Source organism: Pseudopodoces humilis, chromosome 1, assembly GCF_049639895.1.
Source record: "Pseudopodoces humilis isolate 2021_Gansu_Grassland_sample_001 chromosome 1, ASM4963989v1, whole genome shotgun sequence".
In the NCBI taxonomy this organism is placed as follows: domain Eukaryota; kingdom Metazoa; phylum Chordata; class Aves; order Passeriformes; family Paridae; genus Pseudopodoces; species Pseudopodoces humilis.
In genome coordinates, this window is record NC_142200.1 from 21,934,250 (window position 1) to 21,947,483 (window position 13,234).

The window sequence follows — 13,234 nt, forward strand, 5'->3', positions numbered from 1 at the left end:
CTTCAACAGTTCAATGTTCAAATACAGGTTGGTGGCACATGCAGACTTTTTTTGTTCTGTTTAAGATGTTCTAGCCTTACATTTTCATTAAAAAGTTTCCCAAACTTCTCAAATCTTAATGCTGTCACAGACTCAAATGAAGAAACAAACCCATTGTCTCTCTCTTGTCATTAGGGAAACGATTCAGATTTTATAGAACAAGATATTATTATATGACACAGTTGTAATAGGCAGGGGACATCTGTTACACTTTCATTCCTATAATCCATTTGGACATAAATAGGATTACAAACAACCTAACAATATAAACGCTACAGAAGCAATCCCTTCAAGCCCCAAAACTGTGACAACAGTAAGCTTTGAAAGGACAGTTGACAATTTCTGCATTCCACTAATTTTCTCTTAAGTGGATGCATACTGTCAAAGAAAGAAGGTTCCCACACCACATATTAAGGAATTTAAAAAAATATAAATTACAGGAATGATCTCTTTTTAAGGGTCTGCTAAGACACAGATTTCCTTATTAAAGGAGATGATCCTTACTGTAACAACAAAATCAGACAGATTCCTATTGAAGCACGCTCACATCAACATTGACACTAACATGTTCTATTGAAAATACAGAGCAAAAAGCTTACTCAAGTTTGAATCATCATAGCATTTATCTGGCTTAGAATGCTGCTTCCAACAGTCTTTACCTGCCTAGACTACAACTCCTGTCTCGAAATTCTAAGCCATGCTAAAGTCTCCACCACTCGTTACTAACCCTATTACTTAGTGAGTAATAATAGTAATAGTAGCTTTCATGCAATTTTTGTTTACAATAAAATGCTTCCAAAAAGCCAGCTTTTTCCTCATCATCCAGGACTATTAATGTTTAGTTTACTTGTGGCAGCGCTGCTCCTCCAGGTTTTCAAAAAGCAACCAAACAACCCAGACGACTGAAGACGGCTCCAGAGCAGTCAGGACTCCCCCATCTCTTCCCTCCACAGGCAAATATCGCACGGCGGCTCGGGGGGACCTCTACGGCACCCAGATCTTTGCCACCGGCGACAGGCCTGGGGAGCTGCAGCCGCGCTCGGGGCCGCTCGCCAGACGCGACCCCCCTCGCCTCCCCACTGGGACCCGGCCGGGTGCCAACGCCCGCCCGGTCCCGCTGCTGTCAGTACGCCTTTCACCCTCACTGTCCTCCCGGCTCTCACACCCCTCTCACCCGCGCCGCTTTCTCCAGCAGCTTCTTCCTGGTTCGCTTCTTCTGTTCGTCGCCTTTGAGGCTCAGCTGCCCGGGGCCCGGGCCCGCCGCCTTACCCTGGCCCCCGCCGGCCGTCAGGCCCGCGCCGACAGCCTCGTCACCCTTCCTCACGGCCGCGCTCCGCGCCGGCTTCTTGCGGAGGCCGCCCCCGCAGGCCGCGGCCAGCAGCAGCCCCAGCAGCACGAACCCCAGCGCGGCCGGGACCGCCAGGGCGAGCCAGGTGGGCAGCGCCTGCGGGTCGAGGCCCAGTTCGAGGCCCAGTTCGGCACGCAGCAGCCCGAGCCCGCCCGACAAGGCGTCCCGCACCCGGGCCGCCGCCTCCTCAGCCCACCGGGCCGCCACCTCCTGCCAGCTTCCCGCAGCCATCGCGGTCCCCGGCCTCGCAGAGGCCCGAACCGGGCGGGGCGGCGAGGGCGCGCTCAGGCCGAGCGCATCGCGGCCTCAGGAGAGCCGCGCCGGCCCGCCCGAGCCGGAGGCACCGGGAGTGGTGGGATGGACGGGACGGGACGGGACTGGACGGGACGGGACGGAGCCTCCGCGGGACGCGGCCGCCTCAGCCTCGGGGCCGCCCGGGTCTCCTCCTCTTCCTCCTCCCCGCCCTCCGCCTCGCGCACGACGTCACCGCCCCGCCGCGCGCCCGCCGCAGCGCGCCGCCATCAGCGCGGGGCGGGGGCGGCACCTCCCGCCTCCTCCGCCTCCTCCGCCTCCTTCCCTGCCGCGCCCGGCCCTGCCCGGCCCAGCCAAGGGCGGTGCCGGCAGGGGAGGCGGCGGGCTCGACGTGGCAGGCAGCGAACGGAGAGGGAGCGGCGGGAGCGGCCGAGGGGTTGGAAACGACCTCTGAGATCGTCAAATCCAATTTATGACCGAACACCAGCCTGCCAACTAGACCTTGGCACTAAGTGCCACGTCCTGTCTTTCCTTAAACAGCTCCGGGGTGGGCAGCCCATTCCAATGTCTGACCACCTTTTCTGTGAAGAAATTCCTTCTGATGTCGAAAGTGAAGCTTCCCCGGCAAAGCTTGAGATGATGTCCTCTCGTCCTGTCACTGATTTCCTAGGAGAAACCTAGGAGAAACTCCTAGGTTCTTCCTAGAAGAGGCCGCCCCTGCCACCTGGCTACACCCTATTTTCAGGTAGTTTTACAGAGCGATAAAGTCACCCCTGGGCCTCATTTTTTTCTGAACTAAACACCCCCGGTTCCCTCAGCCGCTTCTCACAGGACTTGTGCTCCAGCCTCTTCCCCAGCTCCCTTGCTTTTCTCTGGACATGCTCCAGCACCTCAATGTCTTTCTTGTAGTGAGAAGCCCAGAAATGGATGCAGGATTTGAGGTGCAGCCTTACTAGTGCTGACTGCAGGGTGAGTCACTTTTGTGGTCCTGCTGACCAAGCTATTTCTGATACAGGCCAGGATGCCATTTGCCTTCTTGGCCACCTGGGCACACATTGGCTCATGTTCAGTTGCTGTCAGTCAGCACTCCCAGCTCCTTTTCTGCTGGGAAGCTTTCCAGACACTGTACCCTAAGCCTGGGGCACTGGGGTTGCTGTGACCCAAGTGCAGGACCCAGTACTCAGTCTCACTGAACCTCTTAAAATTGGCCTCAGCCCATCGATCTGGCCTGTCCAGATCCCTCTGCAGAGCCTTCTTATTATCCAGCAGATCAACACTCCCACACAACTTGCTGTCAACTGCAAACTTGCTGAGGGTCAACTTGATCCCCTTGTCGAGGTCATTGATAAAGATGTTAAACAGAAGTGGATGCAGTACTGATCCCCGAGTAGCGCCACTAGTGACCAGCTGCCAGCTGGATTGGTTCCATTCACCACCACTCTCTGGGCCCGACATCGAGCCAGTATTTCATCCAGCAAACAGTGCACTCGCCCAAATCATCAGCAGCCAGGTTCTCCAGGAGAATGCTGTGGGAGACAGTGTCAAAGGCTTTATTAGAGACCAGGTAGGCAACATCCACTGCCTTTCTTTCCCTCATCCACTACTTGGGTCACCTTGTCATAAAAGGACATCGGTCATAAAGGATGCTTTAGTGTAGACTATTTTCATTTTTCAGAAAATATTAACTGTTGTTGCAACTGGTTGCAACATTTCAGCCACCCTAACATCCCAAATGAAGTATTCTAGAAGTATTTTAAGAAGTTTAAGATGTTGCACTATATAGGAAGAGGTGACAGAACAGTGATCAGATAGTTTAAATAGTTTTAGGCTCCGAATAAATAAATAAATTAATCATAAATAAATAAATAAAGTATCAATAGAGAATATATTAAATCAATATTATGATTTATTTGAATAAATGAATAAATTTATATGAATAAATAAATCAATAAAAATATGCCTAACAAATTTGAAAGCATTGTTCAGCTACAGTACATTTTGTGTTTTGTGTGTACATACATACATATGTATATACATACATATGTATATGTATGTATGTATGTATATGTATATATTAAACCTTGGCCACAGAACAGTAAATACTGTTCATTTTAAAGAAAGCACCGCAAGAACCTGGTGGGGCTAAATTCCACAATCCGAGCGATTGACACGGTGGTTTTCACTGCAGCGCCGGGGCACCACCAAGTGGCAGCATAGTGAGGAGCCGAGCTCTCGTCGGAAAAACATTTCTGTCTTAAAAAAGAACAAAGAGAGCAGATCCGCACCTGGAAATAGCCAATTTTAGTTTGATTCGGCTGGTAAAGTAAGTTAATCTGAAAGGAATAAATATATTTTTATTCTGAACCAATGAGATAGAGCCATAAATAGGCATACAGTTGTAGCAAATTGAAATATTTTGAAGAAAGACTGTGTGACTCATTAAAACACAGTTGGGAACAAATATACTACTCTGACTGTACTCATCAAATAAAGCAAATGTTTTCTTTGGAACTAATTTTGACACATATTAGTCTAGTATTAATCTTCAACTGTATTAATAGATCTGATCAAAGTTACCCCAAGGACTCTTCTAGCAGTGCTAATAAAAAGCATCATCTTCCTCATGCCATTCTCCCAAAGATCACATCATAAGATTACGCATTACACATGACACATTAAAAAAGAGAAAATAATGGCAAAACCAAAAAGAATGGAGACAAAGCTTAAACTTATTTTTTAAAATGACAGCTCTGTTGACTGTGCAAACATTCCTTGTTTTACCACAGCAGCCATTAGACATACCTTACACAATACCTTTCCACCATATTTAAAACTCCATACCTGCTGGTTGTCATGGCATGAAGAAAACCTAACTATTGCTTTGCAGTCTCAAAATACCTGTTTCAAAAGGTTTTTATAATTATCTTGAATGATATTGAAGCCATGTCTCTTGCAGCTATAGACATTCTTTAGACTAGAAGTCAGATGGATACGGCAGAAGCAGATGAAGCCTCTGATCAGTTAAATAGGCAGAATCCCAACAAAACACATTCAAGGTTGTTGTGACAGGAAACTGAAAAAATCTTGAACAGTAAGCAATTTTGCTGTCTTATATGGATCATATAAGACATATCTGAGTCATATCACATATCTGAGACATATCACATATCTGAGTTGCTTTAAGGTGAACTCAGTACATAATTCCATGAAAATACTAAATTATATAGTCATTATTTTTCTGGAAGGAGGGAGCAACAACAACAAAAACATCCCTGATCCAAGAATCACCATCCTTGGTAATGTTAACAAGTAGTTGGAAAAGGGATGAGTTTTCATTGAGAAATTTCTCATCTAGGTCATGTCTGGGTGCCTTGAGCCAAGACTCAGCCCAGGCTGAGGAATGGGCTTAGAGTTAAATGTTGCATTAGGAGAATGAAGGTCGTCATGCCTAGAGATGCACTTGGTGTGGAGCTACCAAGAACTGCCATAAAGAGGTAGGACATGAAAAGAATTCTTTCATCAGGCCATGGCTGAGCATGTTGGAGAAGGCTCAGCTGATGTCTGGGATTAGGGTTAATGTTAACATTACATACCTGGTTGGGAGAGAGATAAAACCCGGGGCTATAGTTGGTGTGGGGCAGAAAAGGAGCAGCCAGAGTAAGGCTGCAAAAATACCTCTTCCCTGAAATCTTTTTAATCTGGGTGCTGGTTCAGGATCTGTAACTAAGGTTCAACCCATCCTTTGCATTCAGACTAAGTCAGACTTTTAACAAGGCAAAGCCTAGAACTCCATTTTGATAAAACAATTTGCTGTAGGAATTCTCTTAGGATAACTTGTTCATCACGGCTATGGCTTGGGGTCTTTGGCTGGTCTCTGCAGATACCAGGTGTTGGAGTTGTGGTTACAATTAGGCTTAGGGACAGTAAGCAGGCCAAGTTTGAATCCCCATTTGGAGTGGGGCAGGAAAGAATTATTCTCAGAGAAGTTTCTCATCTGGTTGATGGTTAGGGGCTTTGGGCTGTCTCAGTTTGAATCTATGATTAGGGATCTGCTAATGTTCAGCTTTGGGAAAAGAGAGAAAGCCTAGCAGTTCATTTGGTCAGGGATTGAAAAAGGATTGAAAAAGGAAGTGACAGGGGCAAAAATAATTGTTCCCCAAGGACACATTCACCTGGGCTATGGCTTGAGAATCTTGAGCTAGACCTCCCTTGACACCTAGGTTTGGGATAAGAGTTGGAAGAGACACAAAGAGTAGAAACTCCAGTTTACTCCAGTTAAGCCTGGAAAAAGGCCGCCAAAGGAAACAGTAGAATATCAGAAGAATTCTCTCCTGAAGTCCTGTGCTGTTGTCTTGGTGTAGAGACTAGTTTAGGAGAAAAACACTCAAGAATGAGTGTTTCCTCTAAAAGAAGGGGTTCCAACAATCATTGTCTGCCGATAAGAAATGAAACTAGTGGATGAAAGTGAAAAAAACCCCAGCCATTTATTGATAAACAGAGTGCCCATATGGAGCAGTAAAAAAGTAAATAAATGCTAGATATTGCATTGTCAGAACTTAGCCCCCTCCATCCCCATGCACACGCACACACCGGAACAAAAACCCAAAATGCCAGTGAAAGCAAAAAACAACAGCGGTTTGCCACTTGGTGGGGGCAAAATGGCATGAGTTTTCAGGGGAAAAAAAACCAACCAAAAAAACTCCCAGTAGTTTCAAAGAGCAGTTTGGGCAAACAGATGTGAAACCTGCTGAGTCTCTGACATTGGTTCCCTCTTCACAGCAGATGAGGCAATTGAGCTTTCTCTTGCTGACCCAGCTTTTTCCAAGACATGGGGCCAAAATGGAGAGGCCCTTTGTCTTTCCTGCCGATTTCTTGGATCTCAGACCAACACCAAACCATCCAGTTCACTTCGAAGAGTTGCTGAAGAACTGCTGCTGCAGCCTCTCCAAGGTCAGGGAAAGAAACAAAAAAATCCTTCTGCCTTGGCTAACAAAAAAACCTCATGCTAGCCAAGCAAAAACCCAGACCACATGCCATGAGCTGAGGCTTTGGAAAAGCCCACCGAAGAGCTCCAAGGCTCCCTTCTCCTCCCAGACCTTAAAGGTACAGCAACCATTTTTAGGCATGAAGAAAGCTATAAAGGAATAGACTAATCATCAGAAAATCACCCCAAGACAATTATGCTTAAATTTACATGAAGAAACATTTATCTGAGTCATAGCTAGGAATTCAAGGACTCATCCAGCACAGTGTCTGGGGTAGTTGGGGAAAAGTCCACATGAACACATAAATTTGGGACTGGGAGAGAGACAAAGCACAGAGCTTAGTTAGGAGAGAAGCTTGAAGAAGGTTGCATGTTGCAAAAAGTTATTGTCCCCTGAGAGTTTGTTTACCTGGGACATGGCTGGTGGACCTGGACTAGCACTCAATTGTCTTCTTGGAGTGGTCAAAGCAAGACTTTGAGCAGTTACAGTTTTTCTGATGCAGTGCTTCTGGAAGGATTTCTTTCCTAAGGGAAAAGGAAGAGTTCAGTTATATGAGTAACCCATGTTCTGCTCTGAACTTCAAAGTTCACCTCATTATTTTTTTTTCTGTTGGCATGATCAGCTTTTTGAGCTGAGACAGAATTCTAAATCAAAATTCACTATTAAGGAGTAATGTGTATTTCAAAGTCTTTCTCAATTTTACATTATTTTCCATATTAGTTCACATTCTTGTGCATAACCATGTAATTCAAATACATTCTGATAAAAATACTAAGCTTTATTCTCTGTATGATGCATAAGTCTGTTCTCATTAAACCTTTGACATAAGTAGTGTTTAGTCATCAAAGCTAATTTGTTGTTATGACTGATAGAGCTCAATGCCTTGGGAGGTGAAGAACACTTTGGCAGACTATTCATGTTCAAATTTCTATCAGCCCTAAACACAGAGAAAAATAAATATTCAAAGATTTTCTACCCATCTGAGAAAAAACTCCTTGATTAATGGAAAGCAAACACTAAATTATAGGCCTATTAGCTCATATCTTTGGTTGTATGAAATTGTATTATGTGTATATTAAATGTCTCCAGTAATATGTGTGTTTGGAGAGTTTGCACAGCTTTTTTTTTTTTCATAGGCAGGACAGTTTTCCTAATACAGCATTTTAATCAAGAAGTGGTTGCTGTTCATAGAAGTGGCACTAAGTTAACTTTAAACCATATGGTTAATTTATTAGCAATACAATTACAGAATCCAGGCATGCAGGCTCATTTACACATTTAACCTGTAGCACTGCAGTCTGTATTTCTCACTGTCCTGTGCTGTCAGTACCTGAGCTAGCAAAGGTCAGAAAACTGCAGGGATGTCAATGTAGACCTATTCAAGTTCTTTTGGTTGTTCATGTATGTCCCATGCTAAATAATTTTGTTACAGGCTTGGACTGTTTTCTGTAATTCTGTCCCAGAGGTAGGTGAAAATATTCCAAAATACCAATCAGCTCAGGGAAATGACAATCACAAAGGAAAATGTCTCTCTTTCAGTGACCTTGCCATGCAGCACACTTTAGGCACCCAAAGGAAGCCTAATCTCATCCTGTTCTCCCTGATGGCTCATGTAGCAGGGTGCTGGGAAGCTTGGGCACCCTTGGCTGTGATGTCTACCACAGAAAAGATCTCTTCTTGGCAGCTATAATCTTAAACCCAGAAAACCAAACACCTTTCCTGAGGTAGAATATAATGTATTTTCCATCCCTTCCTTTAGTCAATAAAAAGCTATATAGTCCCATGGGAGGAGGAAAAAAACCCACCAGTCAATCATAAAACTATGAATAATACATAGAACATATGTGAATTCAGTCTGAAACATCAATCCTAGAGATGGTATTTCCTAATTTTTGGGTACTTGGTTTGGCATTCTTAATTGTTCTTAATTGAAAAATTTACATACAAATTAGAATTTTTAGAAAATAAAATAGAAAAAAAGTTTTCCTGGTTTTAAATCTACTTCAGAGGGACATTATTCCCATACAGAGTAAAAACTTCAGCCTCATTTGAAACTAATTGAAACCTGACTCTCTGAAAGACTGCAGTGTCTATAGTGTGTGTGTCTATGGTGCTCGAAAAAACAATGCCAGGGATTATTTCAGTTCCTGGCCATGGGGTGGCACACTCTGGCTCACACACACACACTGCTTTAACTGATGAACTGTGTTTATACTGAATAGGTTGTGCCTCTGGGTTTCATTTGGGTACCATGTGATGTTCCTATGACCCTGAGAGATAACTGCTATTTTTTGGTAGGTTTTTTCCTTAGGTCAAGCTGTCAGACACAATGTCAGAGCTGTTGCATCTTGCCAGAGAGAAGTTTTTATAGAATGAGATTGAGGGTTGCATGCTTTGTACTGTAAGGATCTGTGAAGATGTTTCAACACATGGAGGTTTGTAGGTCTGAGAAAGCCAAACTACATCAACATTGCTTAATGTAAAATATCCTGGGTATGCTGCCTGAGTTTTGGTTGGTAAGTTAGCTGGTGTGGTCCAAACTAAGCTCAGGATGCAAATTTCCTCCTTGACATTGGCCAAGTTCAGCCTGAAAGTCTGAAGTACAGCATGAAATACCACTTAGATTTCTATGGAATGTGTGCATTAGCTGCCAGATCAGTGCTTTTTGGTAGTCGTGTAGTTGTTACTCAATCATTCTGTGCATTGTTTTGATCTAACCCAGAGCACTACTATGCAAAACACTCACATTTAGAAACACAGAGTAAATTAAATTGGAGTGACCCATGTATTCCCATTGCATGCAAGAAGTAGGGCTAATTCTGAAGTTTGATCAGGGTGCTCAGGCTTGCCCAATCAGGTTTTGAAATACTCCAAAAATGGAGATTCTTCAGGTTCTCTAGTTTCATGTGCCAGTACTTGGCCACATTTTTGTGAAAAGTATTAGCTTCATCTCCATCTGGAATGTCATGTGATGTGGCTTGCAGCCTCTTGTGGTTTTGCTGTGCCCATCTGAGAAGAGCCTATGGCTGTTTTCTCTACAACTCTTCTTTAGTTAGCTGAAGACAGTAATTGATTTCCTCTCAGCCTTCTTTTTTCCAGGCTAACCAAAACTGAATCTTCTAAGGCATATGCTCCAGCCCTGTAAGTATGGAAAAATATTGAGAAAAAAGTGACTTTTACATTGAGAAAATATATTTTAGAGCCTGAAATCAGTATATAAACAAACAAAAAAAAGCAAATTAGAAGAAAGCTTGGAACTAAACAGATACTTGGGGTTGAAAAACTAAACCTAGACAAAAGCAAGAATTCCTTTCTGAAAAGTCAAAACCAATTCTGGTCAAAGAAAATGCGAAGTATGCTTCCCCCCCACCCATTTCTTTTAGAATGATGTCTTTTGCTTAGTCTTTTTCTTGTTTTAGCTATTTTTAAAAGGAGAGAATATTCTTTTGAAACAAAAATCTTTAGTTTCAAGCTTTTGGCATATCTGAACAGAAATATTATATTGCAAAGTTGAACTGTTTCAGTCTATATGAAATTTCTATCCTGTCCTCCAACTAAAACTTCTAGTCATCATTTTGACTCAAATTTATAAACACTTCCCTTTAGTTCCATTTTACCATATTTACTATTAATACATTTTTTCTGTGTTAAGCTTTAAGAAGCATTTTATAGCTTCCAAAAGGTGAACAAGCATGTTTCATTTAAAAAAAATGAAGACCTAAAAAGGCACAGGTGTTGAATTCCACATATTTTTCAAGGCATTTCCATGATCATGACCCAGTGGGATCACTGGCAATCACTGATGACTGCACACTGAATTTCTGAGCAGCATCCCAACTTTCTGCCTGCAGCTGTGCTGTCTCTGTGCCATCAGAACATCTTACCAGACTATGGCCTTTGACCTTAAGAAAATTCTGCATGTCCCCTTTCCTTCATTTTTTCCATTCTATTTGTAGAGTCCATTTAAAGTAAAAAAAAAAAAAAAAAAAGAGCGGTCATCTAACATAATAATTTCTATGATAATTAGGTTTATTATTTGTTATTTGTGCAGACTATTCAACAATTGCTTCTCCTTTTTAACTGTGTCTAAAATAGTCATTCTGTTTCCTGTATTAAAATCATACTGTTTCTGTTTCCTGTATTAAAATCTACTCTCAAATCCTCTCATGAAGTGTAGGATATTCTTTCAGGAATTCCACTCAAAAACAGTAAGAAAGTATTCTCAGTACATCAGCAGCCTGTGTGCATTAGGGAAGAAATAACATTTCTTTGCAAGACAATGGTCTCCTATTAAAATCTAAGGTGATACAATTACACAGGTGCCAAAGTGCCTCCTACAGTTACATTCAATTCCTAATTTTTTTAATTTCTAATTTTTTTAATGACCATTTTTCTCAAAGTTTTCTCTGATAAATCCTGAAATACTGCATTTCTTGCTGTATCATTTGAACAATAACGGAGAGAGGAGATTTTTTAAAAGGCCAATAAATAGTTCATTTATTCTACAGGGCAGAAGTAACATGCTGCATGCTCCAGAGTGGATGTTAGGAGTTTTTCCTTTCTAGTTGGCCCTGCTTCTTTTACTGCCATTTCTGCAACCTCATCTATTTATCCTTTGACTTAGCTTCCTCCTAGACCTTTCAGTTCCCTTTGATCCTGCTGTGTTTTTCATTCCAGAGTTATGCCTGCACTCTTGCCCTTTTCTAATTCCATAGTTCCTGTTATTCATTCCTGGCTACTTCTTGTTATAAAATGTATAATGCTATATATAATGTATAATATAGCAGAATAAAACCTAATAAAACATAACATAACATAACATAACATAACATAACATAACATAACATAACATAACATTAGTTTATAAGTTTGCTAGTCTTTACTAGAATTACTCCATGTGCATGTTACATCTAGTTTTTATCCTACCTGTGTTATCATGAATTGTCAGACTTGTTACAAGGGTTGCCTTAAGCTGGTGAAGAATTGCTGAGGTTGGTTGGGAAAAACATGAGCTGAGCCTTTCTTATCTTGCACCTGGCTCAAGTAAGGCCTAACAACTGAAGGATGTTCAGAGCAAAGTGGAGGCCTCACTGCCCAGTGTTGTTCCAGTGAAGCACAGAAGAGCACCTGTGCCTCCAAACCAGTCATTGGCTTCACTCCCCCTTTCACCATGCAAAACAAGACTTGCTACAAATCTGGTTCTTTAAAGAGATAAGTATGCATGAAAAAGCTCTCAGGTGATTATCAGCCAGCCTTCAGTGCTTCTTTTGTAGGTGGAGGAGAACCAAAGTGTTTATTTTACTCCTTGTATCAACTGAATTCTGAGTCAAAGTAGCCAAGACTGTCATGGAGCACTTTGCTTATTAAGTTTCACTCCCCTAAGAAAGCAAATGAAAAGAGAACATGCCTTACATGTTCTTACATAATTACCAAACCCCCACCTGTAACATGCAATTGTTCCCTCCTTTTGGGATGGACTAAAAATTATTGTATAGAGGAAGGAAGAAAAAGAAAGATAAGAGAAGGGGGAAAACACCTCTGCTTTTTTTTGGGATCAGTCAATGGACTGTGTCTCTCCTCCTTCTCAAAAGGAAGCCTCTAGATGAGCACCTGTATTAGAGCAGTCCTAGGAATATTTATTTACACGCACACACACACACACACACACACACACACACACACACACATATTCATCTCTGTTACTGTACCTTTGGTAGCTACACATATTAACTCTCTGCAGTTAGTACATTTGCCACTGTCAATCCAGAACCTGTTTCTTCAATAAACCATACTATTTGTGACTCTGGATCACATAAGGCTTTACTGAACTTGGCCAGAGCTCTAATATCAGAGTGGTAAATCACACTACTCCTGGATCATGCTCACACACATTTGTATTGAACACAATCAGACTCATACTGTTGAAATTGCACTACTTGTGAATCTGTGCTCATCAAAGTTCTTATTTAATATGATCAGACTTAGATTGCTGAACTGGTTATAATCAAAAATTAAACCCAGCAGCACCCAGCCTCTGTGATCCCTGAGGACCAGCTGGACCACAAAGGGTTTATTTTCTGTCAAATTTCTATACTCTTAATGAAACGAATGCAAAGTGCTCAGAGCAGGTCAATACCCTTTTTGATGCATCATTTCCAATTTTTTTTGGTGGGATTAGGTACACTGGCATCTCCTTTATGTGTCCCTTGGGACGTCTCTGCAACATGGGTTTTTATTACTGTTGTAAGGACCCAAACACTTGAATGGATCAGGTTGGCTGAGAAAAGGAAGAAAGAGACTCCATCTGCTATATGATTTAAAGAAGAATGACATCCTGAAATAAAGAAAAAAATTGACTTAGTGTACTCCATTTTTGGCTCTTCCTTAGAGATCTTGTATCAGTCTTGGTTACTAGTGAGTACTTGGCATATTTCTATTCTGATTAAATTGTCTGTCTAGACTGATAAATATCCAAGCCTCAATAAAATTACAGCAGAAATGCAGCTTTTGGAACTGTCTTCTGAAGAAGTAGAGAACTAGAGTAGTTTAATCCTCAGGAGAGAGGAGAGGGTGCTGTGGTACTGGAGAAGGACAGATCAGGAGAATGAAA

General features: G+C 42.3%; 1 protein-coding gene across 2 annotated transcripts in view; it reads right to left on the bottom strand.

The window, feature by feature from the left end:
• The window catches only part of MTDH (metadherin), a 30,276-nt gene extending 28,521 nt beyond the window's left edge, over window positions 1-1,755 (bottom strand). For both annotated transcript variants that reach the window (XM_014256642.2, XM_014256640.2), the window contains exon 1: window positions 1,214-1,755. In XM_014256642.2, coding sequence (XP_014112117.2) covers window positions 1,214-1,618 — 405 coding nt within the window. In that variant the 5' untranslated portion in view covers window positions 1,619-1,755. The remainder of the gene's footprint in view (window positions 1-1,213) is intronic.
• Between the last annotated feature and the right edge of the window lie 11,479 nt (window positions 1,756-13,234).